We start from the raw sequence: 19,498 nt of genomic DNA on the forward strand, positions 1-19,498 counted from the left end.
TCCTCAAAGTTTTCCCCAAAGCCCTCTGCCCCGCCCCCCTCCTGCCTTCCCCTGGGATTCCCGAAGGAGCTTGGGATCCACTCACTTTCTCTTTCCCTTTTCAGCCTGTTGTCCGCCTGCGGCCGGGCTTCTGCCCAGCACCCGGTGACGACACGGGATCTCTCTTTTTCGATTGGCCGGCTCCTTCCCTTTGGGCCAATCCTGGCCCTCCTCCCTGGCAGAGCTCGGCTGGACTGCGAAGAGAGAGAAGCGCTCTTTCCTCGCTCCGGAGTTTGGCCGAAAGAAAGAGAGAGAAGGGGAAGGGGAGAGATGGCGGTGCCCCGGGGCGGCCCTTCCTTCCCCCTGCTCCCCGTCCTCCTGCTGGGCTGCGCGGCCTTCCTGGCGGGGAGGGGGTCCGGTGAGTGGAGGTGAAGGAGTGTCTGGAGGGAAGGGCTGTCTTCCTCTTGAGCCTCCATGCGTCCAAGCCCAGGGTCCTGGAGGGAAGCCCTGCCCTGCCCTGCCCGGCCTTCCTCTCTCTCTTGTGGGGCGGGGGAGAGGGGTCCCTTCCCTTCCTGGCGGGGATTGCCATGGGGGAGGGGGAGGGAGGGGCCCCTCCTGGCTTCCAGGCATTTCCTTCCCAGGAGGAAGCAACACTCGGGACCCTCTTTTGGGCCCTTGATTGCTTTTGGAAATGGAAAGCCATGCCCCTGTGGCCCTTCTTCTGGACTTCTTCTGGCAGCAAGCCTGCCCTCTTGGGCATGAGCCTAAGGCCTCCTCCCTCCCTCTTCTCCCTCCTCCCCAGGCTCTTCCTCCTCCTCCCATTCCATGCGCTATGTCTACACTTCTGTCTCTGAGCCCGGCCAGAAGGTGCCCCAGTTTTTCCTTGTGGGCTACGTGGACGGCCAGCCCTTTGTTCACTACAACGCCAGCACGAGGAGATATCTTCCCTCAGTCCCCTGGGTCAGAGAAGTGGACAAGGAGGAGCCTCAGTACTGGGAGAGGAACAGCCAGTATGTGCGGAATTCTGAGCTGGACTTCCAATTGAACCTGGTGACTGCGGCCACATACTACAACCAGAGCGGAGGTGAGTGGAAGGGAAGGAGGGGGCACCTGCTCCCCTCATCACAATCGTTCTTCTTCTCAGAAAGAAAGAGCAGAAAGCAGAGGTGGGTGAGATGAGTAAGGGTCTCCTCACCCTTGAGCATTTTCCCCCTTCGATCCACTTTCAGTGTTGTGACTGCCTCCTGCAGAATTCTGGGGATTGTAGTTGAGGGAGGGAGGGGCCTTTAAACTGCTCACCTAGAGAAGTCCTGGCCCTCCCTCAACTACAAGCCCCAGAATTCAGCAGGAGGCAGTCACAGTATTTGAAGTCAATTGAAGGGGGGAAATGCTCAAGGGTGAGGAGGCCCAAAGAAAAGGCAAGTGGGGGGGGGGGGGTGCAGCAAGAGCAGAATGGTCTTCCTTGGCAGCTCCATCCTGGAAGAGAGAGGAGAACCACTGGCTTGCCTCCCCTTCCCCACCTCCACCAAAGACACCTCTAGGTCAGTGATTCTCAACCTGTGGGTCCCCAGGTCATTTGACCTCCAACTCCCAGGGCCTATCCAAACAGCCCTGTATCCCAGAATATCAAGGCAGAAAATCCCACAATATCTGCTTTGAACTGGGTTTTCTGAGTATTCGGATAATGTGTGATTTTCTGCCTTAAGATCTGGATATAGGGCTCTGTGGAAGGGCCCGCAGAAACCCCAGCCAGTTCACCAGCTGTTAGGATTTCTGGGTGTTGAAGGCCAAAACATCTGGGGGGACACCGGTTGAGAACCACTGCTTTAGAGGAAGGTCTGGAAGAGTAACATTCTTCTTATTATTATTATTTTGTTGTAGTACTTCTATCCCACCCTTCTCACCCCAAAGGGGACTCAGCAAATATCACAGCACACATATACAGAAAACATTTAATGTTAATTATAAAGTGACAAGGCAGACAACAGATAGAGTATATATTGGCTTTTTCCAATAATTCAGCATCTTATGGAGGCTGTGCTCAGTTCCGGCCACCGGGGGGGGGGGGAGGGATGCTGTTGCTCCATCTCCTTGCCGAAGAGCTTTCTTTGTTCGCAAACTTTCCTCCCAAACACCATGCCTCAAATACCTCCCTGCTCAATGCAGTTCTTATTCATCTACTCACATTGCTGTTTTCAATCTGCTAGTTGGTTGGGAAGCTGGGCTGAAGATTGGGCACTCACCCTGACCAACCTTCGAACTGCCAACCTTTCAGCTGGCAAGACTGACTGCAGCTGGAGCTGGTGACTAACTTACTGTGCTAAAGTCCGCCCTAAAATCAGAGGTGCCCCCCCCCCTCCTCCTCACCCAGAGAGAGATCCCAGAGAGAGGAGGGATGCGCTGCCTTCCAAGGGAAATGTGGACGTTTTCCATGCAGCCTGTTTCTGAGAGCGGGAAAAGGAAGACCAAAGGCATCTGTGGAGGCTCCTTCTTTGGAAGCTTTTAAGCAGAGGCTGGATGGCCATTTGTCAGGGGTGATTTGAATGCAATATTCCTGCTTCTTGGCAGAAGGGGGTTGGACTGGATGGCCCATGAGGTCTCTTCCAACTCTTTGATTCTATGATTCTATGATTCTATGATTCTATGATCTTGAGAAGTGAGGATTCCAAGTACCTGGAGAAAGGAAATAAAAATCAAACCCATGCCTCTCATTCTTCTATAATATTCCACTTTGGCCTTAATTCATTTTAACTTTTGCCATTCAGGTGAATTTCTATTAGAACCTTCAATTTATGTACAAGTTTACATTTTTTTTTCCTCCAAGGAAGTGTTTGGGAGGAAGCCTCATTCCATTTATTCTTGGATTTGCTTGTAAGTGAACGTGCCCAGGATGGTGTTACAAAATGAGCTTCAGAGAACATAAACATCTTCATGGTTTAGTAAATGATGCTCACAGAAATTGATGTCCAGGAATGAAGCAAGGCCCTTTGCCATTGTTTTCTATTACATTTGTTCAAATTGTTGAGACCCCCCCCCCCCCCCGACAATACTCAGATTCAGAGCAGTTTCCATGTGGTTAAAACCAATACAGGTTTCTTTTATGGTGTCAGAGGCAAACAGAGGGTACAGTTGTAATGTATTTAAAAACACAAACAAAGTTTTAAAAATCTGGCCAGTACCTGCAGCATGCAATAGAGACTAAAGTGCAACAAAGCCTATTTATTTGTTTATTTTACTGCCTTTCTATCCCGCCCTTCTCACCCTGAAGGGGACTCTGGGCGGCTCACAATTCAATGGAGTGGGTACATATATAGAAAATAAAACAACATATACTTTAAAAATGCTTAATAAAACACATCAAGCTTAAAAAACAATTACTTATATTCCAGGAACCATTCCAGTTGTCACTTGCATTATTATTTGCTGGGGTTGGTGTGCAGTATCACAACCATACATTTAACCTAAGAGCCTACTCTAGGAATCCAGGTCTTCCAGCACAACTTCCAGTAGAAAGTGAGACCACAGAGTCTCTGCAGAGGATCTCCTAGAGAGGCCATGAGGGGCGTTTAAAAAATAATGCCCCACGTTTGTTTTCTCAGCCATTAAGAAAGATAGAAAAGTGTATTTTTGCATGCTGGAAATCAGACTTTTCTCCAATGTGACTATTGAGTTTCAAGTCATTCTGACAGATGGTGGAGTTGTAGTGAAGTGTTGAAATAACACATTGAATTCTTAGTTCATGAAAACAAAAGAGTTGTGAACATCCGTAAATGTTTTGGGGAAAATGTGGGAGAGGCATCCAATTCCAACCATTCCGAAGTGGACTTGTCTTTGTTAATGGTCTTCCATTGCCTCCCTCCTTCCTTTCTGTGGGTCTCTTCCAGGGACTCACACCTGGCAGTGGATGTACGGCTGTGAGCTGAGGAGAGACGGGAGCAAAGGAGGGCACTTCCAGTATGCCTATGACGGGAGGGACTACATCAGCCTGGACAAGGAGACCCTCACCTGGACGGCAGCCGATGTCCCAGCCCAGAACACCAAGAGGAAGTGGGAGAGGGAGGGACATGCAGCCCAGTACTGGAAGGACTACCTGGAAGAGACTTGCATTGAGTGGCTGCAGAGATACCTGGAGTATGGGAAGGAGTCCCTGCTGAAGACAGGTGAAGGGAGTCTCATGAAAGCCAGGATGGGGGTGGGGGTGGAAGAGGTAGGCTGCAGGGGCTTCATCTCCTTCTCATCCCCATACATTGTATGTCAATGGAAGGAAGGAAGGCACTCCAGGCAAGAAAGGGAGGGTGGGAGCCTGGACTGTTCCTCTTCAACAGCAATGAGGGGAAGGGTGCATCTGTGAACACTTCCCCAGATTTGGAAAGAAAAATGGCAGAAGGAGGCTTCATTCCATGTGTTCCTTGCAGGAGGCTGGATCCTGTTTCAGATGAAGCAGCCCCCAAACACGGAGCCTCCTTTCCCCTTTCAGCCTGAAGGGAGAGGCAGTCCACCCTCTCCGCCTTTCTCCTCGGTGGGCAAATCCTGCCAGAAAGTAAAACAGAAGCACCCCATAAGAGAGAAGGGGAGGAAAGGGGGAAAGTGGCAGCACCTCACTTCAGACCAACTAGACTTTATTCTAGCCAACACTTTCATGGAGGTGAAGCCAGTTCCTCAGATGAAGTGCAGAATGGTATTAAAATAACAGGTTATAAAGCACATTTATGCAGTTGTGGGAATGCTTTGATATCATCCTAGGTCAGTGTTTCTCCCCCTTCCTAATGCCACGACCCCTTAATACAGTTCCTCACATTGTGGTGACCCCCAACCAGAAAATAATTTTTGTTGCTACTTCACAACTGTAATTTTATTACTGTTGTAAATTGTAATATAAATATCAGATATGCAATATGTATTTTTGTTCACTGGACCAAATTTGGCCCAAATGTGAATACTGGTGAGATTGGGAGGGGAGTTGATTTTGTCATTTGGGAGTTGTAGTTGCTGGGATTTATAGTTCACCTACAATCAAAGAGCGCTCTGAACTCCAACAAGGATGGAATTGAACCAAACTTGGAACACAGAACTCTCATGACCAACAGAAAATACTGGGATGGTTTGGTGGGCATTGACCTTGAGTTTGGAGTTGTAGTTCACCTACATCCAGAGAGCACTGTAGACTCAAACAATGATGGATCTGGACCAAACTTGGCACAAATACTCCATATGCCCAAATATGAACACAGGTGGAGTTTGGGAGAAATAGACCTTGACATTTGGGAGTTGTAGTTGATGGGATTTATAGTTCACAGAAAATACTGTGTTTTCTGATGGTCTTTGGTGACCTCTTGGACACCCCATCCCCAGGGGTCCCGACCCCCAGGTTGAGAAACACTGCTGTATTGCATTTGAAGAAGTCGTTTTGCATCCCTGGAAACTCATTCTAAATTAAAAACCAGGTAATCTTAAATCTGTGGCCAGGTTCCTCTCTTTCTCCCTTCCTCCTCATTTAGTTGCTTCAAGAGACTAGCACAGCCACTTTTGTGGAGACATCTCCCAAGTGATCAGAGTGGATAGGTTTCCTTGGAAGGAAAGGTCAGACAAAAGTGGAGAGAGGATTCCTGACCTGAATCTTCTGGAGGTGAAGAGAAGAGCCCTGGGACTTTTTGTTCTTAGAATGTATCTGAGCATGTGCAAAGTGTTAGACCCTTTCCTATGGAGACAGTTTGCAGAACCCATAAGAACATGGTGCCCCTGAGCATGGCCTTATTGCCCAAAATCCACCCAATGGAAAAGAGCAAGACCATGGAATATATAATTTTCCTCCAGGCTTTCCACCCCTCAGACCCAGGAGTTCCTGTGCTGTGGTTGGGATTTTTCAAAGCATCTCTAAGGTGCTTGTGAATCCTCTTCTTTGACAAGATTCTTTTAAATAATAGGGGGCAAATACTGAATATATGGGGCAACTGGCTTACCTGAAATGGGAGTATTCACTTTTCCTGTCATTTGGAAAGGCCCTGTGCTTATTCTCATGTCACCTTTGCAGAGGTGCCAGAAGTTAAGGTGACACGCAAGGTGGACCATGACGGCATGGAGACCTTGATCTGTCAGGTGGGGGGCTTCTACCCCAAGGAGATTGACATCACCTGGACAAAGGATGGGGAGGTCTGGATGCAGGATACCTACCATGGCCTGGTGTCCCCCAACTCCGATGGGACTTACTACACCTGGTGGAGCGTCATCGTGGACCCCGAGGAGAGGGAACGCTACAAATGCCATGTGGAGCACGATGGGCTTCCGAACCCTGTGGATGTGGCCTGGGAAGAGCCTGGTGAGTCAGTTGAGGGAAGGAGGGAGGGTTGTTGGAGGGGCAAAAGGGTAACACCCCCCCCCCTCCGAGGCACCATCTGTAGCACCATGGGATCTCTCATTGGACCCCAGTTGTATAGCCTTCAACACCAGTGTTTCCCTCTCTGCAAGTGTCTTGTGGGCCATCCATTTCCAGCTCCTACTCTGTGAGAAGACTGGAGGGACTCTTTCTGAGTGGTGTGATGACAAATTTGTAAACATTTAAATTCCAAATCTGACATCAAAAGCCAACAACAAAACTTTATTCTTTTTATTTGTTAGAGTATTTATTCTTGAAGCCATTTGCAAATCGTTACTTCCTCTTCTGCAAACCCTGGCAAGATGGTCACGGGAGCTGGGCTGTTCATTGAATGTACACTCCTTTTAACCTTGTTCTCCATGAACTCCCCAGTTCTTTGACTGGTACAACCTACTCCATAAAGGGTTTGCTTGGCTGATTTCCTCTTAATGCTTTTGTTCTTTCCCATTTCAACTTCAGCCTCTGACTTGGGGCTCACCATGGGGTGTCTCCTGGGGGTTCTCCTCCTCATCGCTCTGATGGCTGGGATTGCTGTCTATTTCAGTGAGTAAATTCTAAATGAATTTCTTTGTGGGGAGAGGCAATCTGTGGTTTTGGAGAAGAGATTTTCCCCTCTTGGGGATCCTATTCTTGACGGGAAAGTTCAGCTTAGCCAACAACTTGGAGGCCTCTCAACCTCTCTTTCTCAGCCACATCATGAGGTTGAGTCCTTGTCTGTTGCCTGGGGACACTTCCCCATCTCTGCTAATGTCTCCAGTAGGGAGCCTGGGAGGCCACTGTCCCTACGGCTTGCTCGGAAGAAATGGGAGAAACCCTTTAGAAAGAGGAAGAGGAGGGTGTGAGGTCTCCTTCATCAGAGAGTGAGATTGTCTTGACCTCTGAAGGTCTGCTTTAACGCCCTGATTCTGTCTCTGCAGAAAAACATCAAGATGGATACTCAGCAACTGCACGTGAGTGTTGCTTCTCCTCGTGCATGTTTACTCCAGATGGATGGAGGGTGTGTGTGTGTGTGTGTGTGTGTATGCAAAGCCATGGCCTACCAGAAAGGAGCAAAGAAAGGAGAGATATTTCACTGAGAAGAGCAGTTGCAGAAGGCAGCTCTATGTTCACTCCCTGGATCAAGTTCACGTTATGAAGTTCTTCCAGAAGGGTGGGGGGGGGGGGGGGAGGTCAGAAAAGGTCTTGAACACTCTATATGCTGAGCATTGGAACTGCATGGTTGTATTAATATACACAGATTCATACATATATATGCATATGTACATATATTTGTTTGTACACATGCATATATATACAAAAATGCACCTTCTGGAATGTTAGGATGACCTGAGAACTCTCTGATCCACGGAACTGATCCACCTGTCCTTTGTTTCCGTTTCAGGAAGTGACCAAGGAGCCAACAGCTCTGGGGCAGGTAAGTGTTAAGCCATTCCCACATCCAGTAGTACAAATGTTTGAAAGTCAAAATGAGATTTGATCCCCACGTTTCCCCACTCCTTTATCTCCCAACCTTGTGCCGACTATCAGGTGGGTGAAGGGGAAGCCCTCCCTCATCTCTCTGAACTCCCCCACTGTCTCATTGAGAGCAATGACCCAGTCCTGGAGACCAAAAGGTAAAGCCTGGTTCCTTGGAGACAAAAAGTGCCTGGACTCTGGAATTGCATCCACAAAAACCACTGAGTATGGCATGAGGCCTGCCAGCGAAGGCACAGCCCATTGCAGAGCTTGGCCAACTCCCCTCAAAGATCATGGACCCTCTTTGCTTCAGTCCCCAGACCTCTGGTCTCTTCCCTTCTTGGAATGTCATCTCCGTTCTGAAGGAGAGAGTGACTCAGTTTCCCTTCTCTCTTCTTCCAGGGACTGCGGTGCCCATCTAGCAACCTCAAAGCAGGTAAATGGCAGCGGGAGGGCAAAGGATCAAAGATAAGGGGTAGGAAATCCAAGACCCACCTCTTATTTGGGGCAACTCCCCCAACTCAATGCAGAAATTGACAAGAGGGGGGGGGTTTCAGAGGGAGACAGAGGGTGCTGTGTTAGAGTGGGATTTGCGATAGAGATACACCCCCATTCACACAGAATGTATGTTCTTGGGCACTGCTTTTGCGCATAAAATTAGTACTAGAGGCAGAATGACCATGGGAAGAATAGGGATGGGGTTGTACAATAGAAAAATGGAATAGACACATAGAATTGGAGGATCCCACAAGGGTAATCTAATCCAACCCCATGCTTAAAACCCTCCAGAGGAAGAGACTCCACTATGTTCCCAAGCAGCCCTTTCTACTGCAGAATGACTCTTATGGTCAAGAAGTTCTTCATAATGGGTTGTTGTAGGTTTTTTGGGGCTTTATGGCCATGTTCTAGAGGCATTCTCTCCTGACGTTTCGCCTTCATCCTTGGCAAGCATCCTCAGAGGTAGTGACCTCACTACCTCTGAGGATGCTTTCCATAGATGCAGGCGAAACATCAGGAGAGAATGCCTCTAGAACATGGCCATATAGCCAGAAAAACCTACAACAACCCAGTGATTCCGGCCATGAAAGCCTTCGACAGTTCTTCCTAATGTCCAGGTGGAATTTCATTTCCTGCCATTTGAGTCAATGGCTCTGTGTCTTAGTATTTGGAGCATCAGAGAGCAAGCTTGCCCTCTTCTCAATGGGCATCCTTTCAAACACTTCAACATGGCTCTCCTGCCCCCTTCTTTCTGCCTTCTTTTCTTCAAGCGAAACATACCCATTACTTATCAATTATGCAGATGTGAAATGTCACGACCAGGACAGAGAGGCTTTGAGGAAGTTAAGAAAAACACTCCAAACCCTTTGAGAGAGGCCTTGCTTCTTCCAAACTGGATCCGAAAAATATATTTTCCTTTTCCTTGCTGTCAGTTTCCTTACGATTGCTTTGTTTGTCTTTCCTCAGCATGAGTGACAGGTCGGCCTTGGAGGAGGAGAGAGGAAGAGTGACATCCCAGTCTCAGCACCTGATCTTCACTGCCTTGTCCCCTGACCAGCTGATAAGAATATTTTTCATTGGAAAGAGCTGGGCCTGAAATGACTTTTTTGCAGGAATATTGCATTTGGGGATGCATTTTGAACCTGAAAGGATGAGCTTAGGCTTCATCTGATTCTTTAAACATAGTTCACTGATAATACATTGAAACTAAACTGATCTACTCTCCATAAGAGGAAAGTAATCCCTCTGGCATAAATGTGAAATGCCTGCAGTCCTGTGGGCGACTTACAAGGGAATGTGCCTCCCTCTGGATGGAGTTGGGGGGCTGTTCCTGTTCCTTTGTGCCCCTCAGAGCCTGTCCAGCCTGGAGGGGCCACTGCTGCTCTTCTTCATGGGCAGAATGAGTCCGAAGAGAGAGAGAGAGGAGGGAAGGGGAAGGGAAGGGAGCCCATACTCCTCCACTTGGGAGAGAGGACAGGGTGCCTGCTTGCCCTCCCCTCAAGCCCTGGCCAGGAAACTTCCCCACCCACAGCCTCCCTGCTCCAGTCTTCCTTCAGGCTTCTTTTCTCAAAGGTGGAGAGAAAAAGGTGGATGTGCTTCTGCCCAGAGATAAGAAGCCTTCTTCAGAGTGTGTCTCTGTTGAGGAAAGGAGTGACAACAGGGAGGAGGGAGCAAGCTTGTTCTCTGCTTCCCTGGAGACTAGGACGCAATGGAACAATGCCTTCAAACTACAAGAAAGGAGATTCCACCTGAACATGAGGAAGAACTTCCTGACTGCGAGAGCCGTTCAGCAGTGGAACTCTCTGCCCCGGAGTGTGGTGGAGGCTCCTTCTTTGGAAGCTTTTAAACAGAGGCTGGATGGCCATCTGTCAGGGGTGCTTTGAATGCAATATTCCTGCTTCTTGGCAGAATGGGGTTGGACTGGATGGCCCAGGAGGTCTCTTCCAACTCTAGGATTCTAAAGACGGTAAAGAGATCCCTTTGTTAAACTTATTTGAAGGGAATTGCATGTTCTTTTGTATGTGAACATGGTTGGCAAAGGCCAGAGAGTGCTGTGTGCTGTTTGCAAGAAAAACATGGAAGCATTGAAAGCAACTTTTCACATTCTCTGCTTTGCCGGACGAAAGGCACAAACCTTCCCTCCTTGTTTACCAAACAAAAGGGGTCTGCAAGGAAATTTTTGAAAAGGAGACCCAACTCCCCCGTTCTGGAGGGATACAAATACTGTGTATTTAATTATGGATTGTTTATTTAATGTTACTCAAATTAAAGGAAAAAGAGGAAAAAACTGTAAATGTACAAGATTTCCTTGGAATAAGACAATGAAACTGTTTTTGTCTGTGTGTGCCTCTCATTGGTTCTGCGTAGGGAAGAAAAGGGGGAGTTTGGGTGTTTTCTGTGGGCGGGATCGGGGAGTGAGAAGATGTGACCCATCCTGGATGGCAAGGGGCCCATATGTATGTTACGAAGGAGGGGGTTAGTAAAATGTCTGCCCTCGGAGGCTGGGAAGGTGAGCTGGGAAAAGGATTTTTCTGATCAAACTACAGCAGAGTCTCGCTTATCCGACATAAACGGGCCAGCAGAACATGGGATCAATGAAAATATAATACGGAGTCTCCTATTGTCTTCCTCTCTGGAGACATCTCCAAAGGTTTCGGCCATGGGCTTCTTCTTCTTGGTTTCTTCCGGTGTTTCGTTGAGTCCTCCAGAGCCGGGGAAGGGGAAGGTTTTGGATTGCCCTTCCCAGCATCCACAGCAGGGAAGAAAATGGGCAGAGGGAGTGAAGGGCAGACAGATGGAGGGGAGGAAGGGAGGGGGGAACTCCTTGCCACTGGACCACCCTCCCTTCCCCTCCTGGTTGCCATGGAGACACACTCCCTCCCACCCTCAGCAGAGAGAAGCAGAACAAAAGAGATCTCTGGCAGAGGAGGCATTTCTGCTGCTTCCCTGCCACTTGAGGAGCTCTATGAGGAGCGGCTTAAAGACCTGGGCATGTTTCGCCTGGAGAAGAGAAGGCGGAGAGGAGACATGATGAGGGCCAGGGGTAAGTATGGGAGAGGAAGTCCTAGGGAGGAGGGAGCGAACTTGTTTTCTGCTGCTCTGGAGTCAATGGCTTCAAACTACAGGAAAGGAGATTCCACCTGAAGATGAGGAAGGACTTCCTGACTATGAGAGCTATTCAGCAGTGGAACTCTCTCTCTGCCGTGAAGAGTGTGTGGTGGAGGCTCCTTCTCTGGAAGCTTTGAAACAGAGGCTGGATGGCCATCTGTCCGGGGGGGGGGGGTGGTCTTTGATTGTGATTGTCCTGCTTCTTGGCAGAATGGGGTTGGGCTGGATGACCCACCAGGTCTCTTCCAACTCTAGGATTCTATGACATCGGGGTCCTGGGATGTCTCAAAGTCTTCCCCCAAACCATCCTCCCCGCCCCCGCCCCCCTCCTGCCTTTCGAGGGGATTCCCGCCAGCGCTTCGGGACCCACTCACTTTCTCTTTCCTTTTCCAGCCTGTTCGTTCTTCGCCTGCGGCCGGGCTTCTGCCCAGCACCCGGTGACGACACGGGCTCTCTCTTTTTTGATTGGCGGAACCTTTCCCTTTGGGCCAATCCTGGCCTTCCTCCCTGGCAGGGCTGGGCTGGGCTGCGAAGAGAGAGAAGCGCTCCTCCTTGGCTCCGGAGTTTGGCCCAAAGAGAGAGAGAGAGAAGGGGAAGAGGAGAGAGAGATGGGGGTGTCCCGGGGCGCCCCTCCCTCCCCCCTCCCCCTCCTCGTCATGGGCTGCGCGGCCTTCCTGGCGGGGAGGGGGTCCGGTGAGTGGAAATGGGGGTGGGGAGGGGTGGGGGGTCCTCCTCTTGAGCCTGAGGGTCCTGGAGGGATGGGCCCACCTGCCTTCTTCGTTGTGGGGCGGGGGAGAGGGGCCCCTTCCTTCCCTTCCTGGCGGGGCTTGTCATGGGGAGGGGGAGGGGGAGGGAGGGCCCCCCCCTCCTGGCTCCCAGGCACTTCCTTCCCAGGAGGAAGCAGCCCTAGGGACCCTCTTGGGGGCCCTTCCTTGCTTCTTGCTCGCTGCTTTGTTGTTTACTGATGTGTTGCTGGGCTTGGCCTCATGGAAGGCCAAGATAGTGGCGGGGTATCCATAAAGTTATTATTATTATTATTATTTTGAAATGGAAGGCCATGCCCCTGTGGCCCCTCTTCTTGCCTCCTTCTGGCACCAAGCCTGTCTTCTTGGACATTGCAATAATGCCCCCTCCTTCCCTCCTCTTCCTCCTCCAGGCTCTTCCTCCCACTCCCTGCGCTACTTCTACACTGGTGTCTCTGAGCCTGGCCAGAAGGTGCCCCAGTTTTACGCTGTGGGCTACGTGGACGACCAGCCGTTTGTTCACTACAACGCCAGCACAAGGAGATACCTTCCGACAGTCCCCTGGGTCAGAGAAGTGGACAAGGAGGAGCCTCAGTACTGGGAGAGGAACAGCCAGGCGGTGCGGAATGCTGAGCGGAGGTTCCAAGTGAACCTGGGCACCCTGGCCAGGTACTACAACCTGAGCGGAGGTGAGTGCAAGGGAAAAGGGGGCACCTACTCCCCTCATCCCGGTCATTGTTCCTGTCAGAAAGAGGGAGTGGAAAGCAGAGGTGGATGAGGTGAGTAAAGGCCTCCTCGCCCTTGAGCATTTTCCCACTTTGATCCACTTTCAATGCTGTGACTGCCTCCTGCAGAATTCTGGGACTTGTAGTTGAGGGAGGGAGGGGCCTTTCAACAACTCACTCACAGAGAAGCCCTGGCCCTCCCTCAACTACAAGCCCCAGAATTCAGCAGGAGGCAGTCACAGCATTGAAAGTGGATTGAAGGAGGGAAATGCTCAAGGGTGAGGAGGCCCACAGAAAAGGCAAGTGGGGGGTGCAGCAAGAGAAGAAGGGTCTCTCTTGGCAGCTCCATCCTGGAAGAGGGTTGAGCGGCTCTGGGTTGCCTCTTCTTCACCACCTCCTCCAAAGAAACCTCTAGGCCAGTGGTTCTCAACCTGTGGGTCCACAGGTGTTTTGGCCTACAACACCCAGGGCCCATCCACACAGCCCTATATTCCAGAATATCGAGGCAGAAAATCCTACAGTATCTGCTTTGAACTGGGTTTTCTGAGTATTCAGATAATGTGTGATTTTCTGCCTTAAGATCTGGGATATAGGGCTCGGTGGAAGGGTCCCCAGAAACCCCAGCCACTTTACCAGCTGTTAGGATTTCTGGGAGTTGAAGGCCAAAACACCTTAGGACACGTAGGTTGAGCACCATTGCTCTAGAGGAATGTCTCCCAGAACCTGGGAGGATAACATTATTACTATTCTTTTATTTAGTTGTGCTACTTCTATTCCACCCTTCTCATCCCGAAGGGGACTCAGGGAATATCACAGAACACATATATGGAAAACACTCAATGCCAACAATACAGTGACAAGGCAGACAACAGATAGAGTATATATTGGCTTTTTTCTCATCATTCAGCATCTTTTGGAGGCTGTGCTCAGTTCTGGCCACAGGGGGGTGCTGTTGCATCCTCCCAAACGCCATGCCTAAAATACCTCCCTGCCTCATGCAGTTCCTATTCATCTACTCACATTGCTGTTTTCAATCTGCTAGTTGGTTGGGGAGCTGGGCTGAAGGTCAGGCACTAACCCTGACCGAGCTTCAGACTGTCAACCTTTCAGCTGGCAAGATTGACTGCAGCTGGAGCTGGCGATTAACTTATTGTGCTAAAACCGGCCCTAAAATCAGAGGTGCCTCCCTCCTCCCCCAGAAAGAAATCCCAGAGAGAGGAGGGATATGTTGCCTTACAAGGGAAACGTGGGCCTCTTCCATGCAGCCTGTTTATGGGAATGGGGAGCAGGAAGAGCAAAAGCATCTTGAGAAGGGAGGATTCCATGTACCTGGAGAAGGAAATAGAAATCAAACCCATGCCTCTCACTTTTCTATAATATTCCACTTTGGCCTTGATTCATTTTGAGTTTTGCCATTCGGGTGATTTTCTATTAGAACCTTCAATTGATGTACACATTTACATTTTTTTCCCCAAGGAAGGGTTTGGGAGGAAGCCCCATTATATTTAGTCTGGGATTTGCTTATAAGTGAACGTGCCTAGGATGGTGTTATAAAATGAGCTTCACAGGACATGAACATCTTCATATGTCAATGTCTGTAAATGATGCTCACAGAAATCGATGTCCAGGGATGAAGCAGGGCCCTTTGCCATGGCTTTCCATTACATGTATTCACCCCTCCAACCCCCCCCCACACACACACACACACACAATACTCAGATTCAATGCAGTGTCTATATATACAGGTTTATTTTATCATGTCAGAAGCGAAGCAAGGGTACAGTTGTAATGTATTTTAAAACAAAAGTTCCATTCTCTCAGCCTCAGAGGAAGGCACTGGAAAACCTTCTCTGAACAAATGATATTTATCCCTTTCTCTCAGAGTGGAACCTGAGGCCATTTCAAAAGGAAGTAACTGGAAATGTTTACAATAACATTTGGAGCCCTCTGCATGCTGCGCATCGGAACTATTATGTATGATTTGGGGGCTGAAGTTAGGACGACCTGATAGCTCAGAGTGTGTGTGTACAGTATTCTTCACCTTCAGTACTCTGTCTGAAGGACATTGACCAGCTAAAATCTCCAGAGAAAGGCAACCAAAATGATGAAAGGTCTAGAAGCCAAGCTCTGTGAAGAGTGGCTGAGGGAGCCTGGTATGTTTAGCTTGGAGAGAAGAAGGCTGAGAGAAGGGGACACAATAGCCAAGTTTAAATATGTGAAAGTACGTGATTTTGAGGAGGGGCAAGGTTGCTTTCTGCTGCTCTGGAGCAAGGGATTCAAACTGCAGGAAAAGAGATTCCACCTAAACATTAGGAAGATCTTCCCGATGGTAACAGTGGTTTGCAGTGGAATACACTGTCTCAGAGTCCAGCGGCACTACCTTCTCTGCCAGGAGTGCTTTGATGGTGTGTTCCTCCATGGCAGCGGGTGGACTTTGTTTTCAGAAAGAGACAAACAGTCTCTTGGCCCAGTCCTTGAGACCAGAAGGTGCAGCTGAATTACAATCTGGCACCTCAGAGCCAAAGAGTCTTAGACTCTGGATTTACAACCATAGAGCAGTCAGTAGAGACACTTCTCATTGTTTATCTTTATCACCATCCACTGATGTTCATGAACCCTCTTGGGTTCAATCCCCAGAATACTGACTTGTTCAACTTTTTAAAACACAAATCTCTGTCAGCTGTACTATTGAAGGAGAGGCTAAGCCACTTTTCCTCCTCTTTTCTTTCAGGATCTGCTGTGCCCATCTAGAATCCCACAGCAAGGTAAATAAATGGCAGTGGAGGGTACAGGGTCAAGCCTTGTGATAGGGAATCTTATTTGGAGGCATATTTCCCCTCCCACCCTCATGCAGAAATTCACGGAAAATGGGTTCAGAAGGAGAAGGGTGCCATGGCAGTGTTTGCCTCCTTCCTCTCCATTTTCATGGTGGCACATGAGCAATTCTGGTGGCAGCTGCTGTTCTCTTGCCTGGCGGAGGCAGGGACATACCGCTACAATATGGTTAGCTAGAGCAGAATCCCATACTTTCCCAGCTCAAACTTTTTTTCTGGGAAAGTAGCCTCTATCTCAAGCCATCTAACTTTTCCCATGATTATTAGGTAGTGGGTTTGCAAATACATCTTCCAAGCTACTAGTCCCAGAAGGCAGCTTTCCTTCATCACTTTGCACACAATTTGTAATGCTGCCCGGTCCCACCCTTCATGATGGAAGCACTCTCTGGGGTCTCTAATGCACCTTCGCTTGTCAACTCTGGTGATATGTTAATTTGGATGTTTATTTCTGTTAAAATCCTTGAAGGACATCTCCCACCTTCTCCTCACCAGCAGTTCAATTCTCTCTTCCCCATTCGATCTTCCACCTGGATCACATTCTTCTGGTTTCTGCCTCTTGGAAGCATAGAATTGGAAGAGACCTCGTCGGCCATCCAGTCCAACCCCCAGCCAAGAAGTCCCAATTTAAAGGCTTTCCTTGTTTTCCTCTCCCTGGTGTGATGGAAGAGTACAGAAGGGAAGAGAAGAAAAGAAAAGAAAGAGTGCATGCATTTGAAGATTTCTTCAGTGTCTTTCACTGACTTGTTGCCTGTTCAATTTTTGAGAATATTTTAGATTACAGGGAGCAGTCGAAAACCCCTTGAGGTGATTTGATTTTTTGATGGGAATAGAGTGTTTTAGAATGTATTTGCAGTTGAAAGGATGAGTTTAGGCTTTGCATCTGGGTAAAAAAATTAATTGATATTATGTTCAAATTAAATTGATGTGCCTGCAATCCTGTTAGTAACTTACGCAATACGAAGACACGTGTCTTTTTTGGGGATGGGCTTTATGAGGCGATTCCCTGTCCCGAAACCTGTCCAGCTTTGAGGGACCACTGCTGCTCTTTCTTATTGGCAGAACGAGGAGGGAAGTCCAGATCCAAAGAGGAAGCCAGGCTGAGGCTCCTTCCACACAGTTGAATAAAATCCCACATTATCAGAGTTGAACTGGAATATATGGTAGTGTGGACTCTGATAACCCAGTTCAAAGCAGATATTGTGGGATTTTCTGCCTCAATATTCCCTGTCTCCATTGACTGTGCCCTCACCTGGATAGCCTTGTCTTCCGTTCAAAAGTGTTGTTGTTTTTTTTCAGTGGGCATTGGATTTTGCCTCTGTAAATCACCTTGACTTGCCCATGGGCTGAGAAAAGTGGTATACAAATATAGTAAGTAAGTAAGTAAATATTCTAGGAAAACATGATTCTGTTACTTTCATTTCCAGCTGTTAATTGTTTTGGCTTTGCAAAATCAAAAAAACGCTTTCAGCTTTTTGGTGGGGAAATGTGAATTTTCATATTCACAAACAAGCACTGGATGTTTTTCACAGTTCATTATGGCCATAAAAATAAAAGCCAACACCTTTTAAAAATTGCTATATTATCATGGCAGTGTAGTCTAGGATGTTTTAAGTCTGTAATAATTTTGTGGGCAAAAATAAAGAGCTTCCCTCCCTTTTCTTCCTGCTGTGGCTTGTTTTCATTTACTTCCTTCCTTCCTTTACATCCTTTTTTTGCTTCCTCGTGAGGGACTCAGAGCGGCTGTGAGGGACTCCATGCTTCTTCGTTGTCACCTGCTGACCTTTTATCCCTCTCGGCCTTATTGGCAGGTGCTTTCTATCTCGAAGGATGGCCCCAAAAGGTACCATTTCTAAGTTCAAGACTAATTTTGCAGTTAGCCAGACCTCACTTGATCAGAAGAACAGTCTTAAGACCAACACAGACACAAGTTGGTTCTTCTGTCACCTTTCTTTATATCTTGCAGCTTGGTTAAAGAACCAGAATCCACAGATTCGAACCATCAACCTTTCAGTCAGCGGTTCAGCAGCTCAGCAGGGAGGGGGGAATAAATATATACGTATACACACTGTTCCCTCACTTATCACGGGTGTTATGTTCCAGGACCAGGCAAACACACACACACACACAAACACTGTTCCTTCAGTTACCACGGGTGTTACATTCCAGGACCACCTGCAAAAACTGAAAATCCTCAAAATAGGTTTGCTATATATATATATATCACATTCCGAGGGTGAGGCAGAACAGAAGCGAGGACAGATTTAAAGGCACCTCATGCCTTTTTTTTTGGCTAGGTAAAAGTGAGGGGCGATAAGGCCGTGATTTACATACTACTTTGTATACCACCCCCCTGAAAATGCACAGACATGCGCCTTTCACCTTAAGAACAGACAAGCATCCCGAGCTCTGAGGATGACCTGGGAAGGAATCCCACTGGAGCATTGCAGCACACCCAAATACCTGGGAGTCACTTTGGACCGTGCTCTGACCTACAAGAAGCACTGCCTGAACATAAAGCAAAAAGTGGGTGCTAGAAACAATATCATACGAAAGCTGACTGGCACAACCTGGGGATCACAACCAGATACAGTGAAGACATCTGCCCTTGCGCTGTGCTACTATGCTGCTGAGTATGCATGCCCAGTGTGGAACACATCTCACCACGCTAAAACAGTGGATGTGGCTCTTAATGAGACATGCCGCATTATCACGGGGTGTCTGCGCCCCACACCACTGGAGAAATTACACTGCTTAGCCGGTATTGCACCACCTGACATCCGCCGGGAAGTAGCAGCCAATAGTGAAAGGACCAAGGCAGAGACATCTCCAGCTCATCCCCTGTTTGGGTATCAGCCAGCACATCAATTACTTAAATCAAGACATAGTTTTCTTAGATCTACAGAGACACTCACTGGAACACCCCAGCAAGCGAGAGTCCAAAAGTGGCAGGCCCAAACCCAGCACCTCATTCCATGGGTGATACCAAATGAGAGGCTCCCCCCTGGGTACACAGAACTGGGCGACTTGGAAGGTGCTGAACAGACTGCGCTCCGGCACCACGAGATGCAGAGCCAACCTCAAGAAATGGGGCCACAAAGTGGAATCCACGACATGCGAGTGTGGAGAAGAACAAACCACTGACCACATGCACAATGGAGGACCTTCTTGCGGCAACACCAGGGGCACTCCCAAGTGGCCAGATACTGGTCAAAGGACATTTAACCAACTACCAAGTTTGCAAAATCTGTGGGGTTTTTTTCTTTTTAATCTCTGTGTTTGTTTTGTTCTGTTAGAATTGTAATACAATGGTATGGTTGCTGATGACACGATAAATAAATAACCACCCCCTCTCTCTTTTATGATTGGCTGCCTCTCTCCCGAGGGGGAGAATGAACCCCCCCCCCCTTTCACACTCCATCATTGCCAGGAGGCAAAAACCCATAAAACAGTGAGTCCACGAAAAGCAAACCATGAAGTAGCGAGGGAACACTCCAGGTACACAGAGCTCCCATTACCCACTCTACGTCATGGTGCAGATTCAAGGAGGATGGACCACGTATGATGGGACTTGAAGCACCTCCACTCCTTTCCCAAGACCTCTGCCACCCTCATCCAATGACTGATGAAGACCAAACTTGGCACACAGAGCCCTCATGACCCACTCTACATCCTGGTGCTGTTTGGAGGAGGACGGACCATGGACGATTGGACTCGCAGTACTTTCTCTAACTTCCTGAGACCACTGTGAGCCACATAAATAACTGAGAAAGACCAACCTTGGCA

General features: G+C 48.6%; 3 protein-coding genes across 5 annotated transcripts in view; all 3 read left to right on the top strand.

Annotated features, from left to right (window-relative positions):
• Nucleotides 1-17,373, top strand: part of LOC132765344 (patr class I histocompatibility antigen, B-1 alpha chain-like) — a 71,684-nt gene extending 54,311 nt beyond the window's left edge. Inside the window, exon 9 of one of the 2 annotated variants that reach the window (XM_067465432.1) lies at nt 16,208-17,373. The gene's annotated coding sequence lies outside the window, so the exon portion shown is untranslated. The remainder of the gene's footprint in view (nt 1-16,207) is intronic. The other variant, XM_067465433.1, reaches the window with a different exon arrangement.
• The window catches only part of LOC132765345 (H-2 class I histocompatibility antigen, Q10 alpha chain-like), an 89,762-nt gene continuing 70,467 nt past the window's right edge, over nt 204-19,498 (top strand). The window contains exons 1-9 of one of the 2 annotated variants that reach the window (XM_067465438.1): nt 204-397; nt 782-1,063; nt 3,864-4,139; nt 6,011-6,295; nt 6,812-6,895; nt 7,270-7,302; nt 7,734-7,766; nt 8,210-8,243; nt 9,272-10,637. In XM_067465438.1, the coding sequence (XP_067321539.1) occupies nt 310-397; nt 782-1,063; nt 3,864-4,139; nt 6,011-6,295; nt 6,812-6,895; nt 7,270-7,302; nt 7,734-7,766; nt 8,210-8,229 (1,101 nt within the window). In that variant the 5' untranslated portion in view covers nt 204-309 and the 3' untranslated portion in view covers nt 8,230-8,243; nt 9,272-10,637. Of the gene's footprint in view, nt 398-781; nt 1,064-3,863; nt 4,140-6,010; nt 6,296-6,811; nt 6,896-7,269; nt 7,303-7,733; nt 7,767-8,209; nt 8,244-9,271; nt 10,638-19,498 lie in introns of those variants that run through there. The other variant, XM_067465437.1, reaches the window with a different exon arrangement.
• LOC137096327 (H-2 class I histocompatibility antigen, K-K alpha chain-like) lies at nt 11,914-17,373 on the top strand. The gene is made up of 4 exons (XM_067465482.1): nt 11,914-12,106; nt 12,570-12,845; nt 15,613-15,646; nt 16,182-17,373. The coding sequence occupies exons 1-3, from the start codon at nt 12,022-12,024 to the stop codon at nt 15,630-15,632; spliced, it is 381 nt and encodes a 126-aa protein (XP_067321583.1). The 5' UTR covers nt 11,914-12,021; the 3' UTR covers nt 15,633-15,646; nt 16,182-17,373.

The sequence above is a fragment of the Anolis sagrei genome, chromosome 2, assembly GCF_037176765.1.
Source record: "Anolis sagrei isolate rAnoSag1 chromosome 2, rAnoSag1.mat, whole genome shotgun sequence".
Taxonomy (NCBI): Eukaryota; Metazoa; Chordata; class Lepidosauria; order Squamata; family Dactyloidae; genus Anolis; species Anolis sagrei.